The 2,821-nt window shown below is 39.9% G+C and overlaps 1 protein-coding gene across 1 annotated transcript; it reads right to left on the bottom strand.

Annotated features, from left to right (window-relative positions):
- Positions 1-858: 858 nt before the first annotated feature.
- Positions 859-2,376, bottom strand: LOC120356472. The gene is made up of 2 exons (XM_039445401.1): positions 2,301-2,376; positions 859-1,292 (listed from the first exon to the last, which is right to left on the bottom strand). The coding sequence occupies exons 1-2, from the start codon at positions 2,374-2,376 to the stop codon at positions 1,000-1,002; spliced, it is 369 nt and encodes a 122-aa protein (XP_039301335.1). The 3' UTR covers positions 859-999.
- Between the last annotated feature and the right edge of the window lie 445 nt (positions 2,377-2,821).

A 2,821-nucleotide genomic window follows, 5' to 3' on the forward strand; every position in this document is an offset into this window, starting at 1 on the left:
TGAAACTCAGAGGAATCTACCGCTGTTGCCGCTCTATACGGTTCAAGCCTACCCAACCTGCAAAAACGAATAAAATGGAAAATCTAGACAACCTCACCGATCCAGATACAGGAAAAGAATCTACACGTCTTACTGCGTTATATAATAACATCAGAGAAACCTTGCTAGAAGAAGAAAACCCCAGTATTCAAGAAATACATGAACATTTTCAAACCTATATTACTATACAAATAGCCAGTCTACAATTCAAAGCCCTCATAGATACCGGATCACAAGTCAGCCTAATCCAGAATGACTCATATTCCCGCCTAAAAAAAACTAACGAAATAGCTACATTACCATTAACATCACCTACCTATCAGGTGTCACACCAGGACGTCACCTCCAATATCTAAACAAGCCTCCTGGAGATCCAAGTCGAAGGAAAGTGCTCCCATACTCCTTCCTGGTATTGCCTGCAAATGGACCACACATTATATTGGCGCTGATTTCTTAGCCCACTATAACTCAAACATAAACTTCAAAAATCTCGAACTACAATTAACTGACAATAGCAACAGGACTAGTATCAATACTCAGATAATATTAAAGGCCAATGCGGGAGATGTAAGGGTAGTGAGATATCACATGGTTGAAGACCATATTCCTGAAAGAGAATACTGGGTGAAATATAAACAAAGCGAAGAGAGTGAGATGATAAGTCATGATTCAGTGGATGACTACAATTCCGAAAATGAAACACCAGATGATACTGACATTCTGATGGAAAAGTTGTTGAATGAAATTGATAACAACTCTGAATGGGGGCTCACCACTAAACAATCCATGAAAGAAATGTTCATGAAAAATCGTGCAGTATTTTCAGAACAGCCGGGATTGGCAAATCATTTTCAGTGCAAATTAGAGGTCAAACCACATGAGTTGTATTATAGAAAATCGTATCCCATCCCTTTTGCTCACCGTCAAGCGGCAGCTGCAGAAATAGATAGGATGGAAAGACTAGGCATTATCGAACCATCCACATCGCATTATAGTTTGCCTATTACCTGTGTTTCGAAGAAGGACGGCTCCACCCGACTCTGTCTTGACGCCCGCCAGCTGAACATGATTCTCGATGACGACCGTGAAGCTCCCGCCCAGATCGATCAGGTGTTGCAGACGTTCCATGGCAAGACCATATACTCCACTGTCGACCTCAGCGCCGGATACTGGCAGGTACAAGTGGCAGAAGAATCTCGGGATTACCTGTCCTTCCTCTTCAATGGCCGAAATCTCCGGTTCACCCGACTCGCCTTTGGAATCAGAAACGCAATGGCTATATTTATACGCTGCCTAAGACAGTCAATTGGTGAAGACATTTCAGATTTTTGCGCTCTTTACGTTGACGATGCAATCATTTCATCACAGAGTGTGGCAGAGCATATTCAACACCTTGATGTAGTATTGATGTAGTATATCAGAAACGCAATGGCTATATTTATACGCTGCCTAAGACAGTCAATTGGTGAAGACATTTCAGATTTTTGCGCTCTTTACGTTGATGATGCAATCATTTCATCACAGAGTGTGGCAGAGCATATTCAACACCTTGATGTAGTATATCTACATCAACACCTTGATGTAGATTAATAAAATGTGGTATGAAATTAAAATTATCAAAATGTGAATTTTTTGCCAAGAAAGTTAAATACCTCGGGCACATCATAACTGATAAAGGTATCATGCAAGACATTGACAAATTAGCAGCTATAAAAAACTTTCCCTCTCCATCAAGTCGCAAACAGCTTCAACGTTTTATTGGTTTCCTACAATTCTATCGTCGCTTCAATAAACAGATGTCTCATTATATAGCACAACTGAGTCATGTTTTATCATCCTCCAAACCATGGACATGGGGGCTCAAAGAAGATGAAATTTTCAACCAGTTGAAGGATGCTTTTTTGAAAGCTGTTATATTGAATCACCCGAATCTAAACCAACCATTCCATATAAATGTTGACGCATCGGATTACGCCTTGGGTGCGGAAATTTTTCAATATGATGAGAAAGGAGAAAAAGGAGTCATAGCATTTTTTAGCAAGACTATGAATGCAGCCCAGAAGAAGTATACAGTCACAGAAAAAGAACTACTAAGCATTGTCGAAGTATGCAAGAAATATAGAACGTTGTTGTTAGGCCAAAAGATTTTTGTTAACACAGACCATAAGGCCTTGACTTTTTTCAAAACAGCCAAGCTAACCAACAACCAACTGTCCAGATGGTTTCTGTTGTTACAAGAATTCGATTTAGAACTCACTCACCTGCCAGGTAAACGAAATCAAACCGCTGATTTCTTGTCCAGAGAAGGAAGTGACACCTACGCCAATGAGACGACATTCCGATGCCATGTAGCCAAAGATCAACCAGTGCCGTTACCCTTCAATATATCGCAGCTCCTGCACACCGAACTCCTCACATCTGAAAAATTTGAAAGCGCACAATCAATGGACAACAAAATCGCAGATCTCATTCACAAATTATCCAACCCTCCAGCAGAAGAACACCAGTATCTACAGCGCTACACTATCTTCAACGACCATTTATTTTATAAGGCCAATAAAAACTCCGATTTTTGGCATCTAGTCATACCACACACTTTAGAAAAAGACATAATTTTGGAAACACATGAACGAATTGGTCACTTTGGCATAAAGAAAACAATACATGCCCTGAAAACATGTTGTTACTTCAAAGGGTTGAATAAAAAAGTTACACAGTTAATAAGAGCTTGCGACATCTGTCAAAAAAACAAAACATAACCGTTTTCACATAGCAGGAGAAA

This window comes from Nilaparvata lugens, unplaced genomic scaffold (assembly GCF_014356525.2).
Source record: "Nilaparvata lugens isolate BPH unplaced genomic scaffold, ASM1435652v1 scaffold6832, whole genome shotgun sequence".
In the NCBI taxonomy this organism is placed as follows: domain Eukaryota; kingdom Metazoa; phylum Arthropoda; class Insecta; order Hemiptera; family Delphacidae; genus Nilaparvata; species Nilaparvata lugens.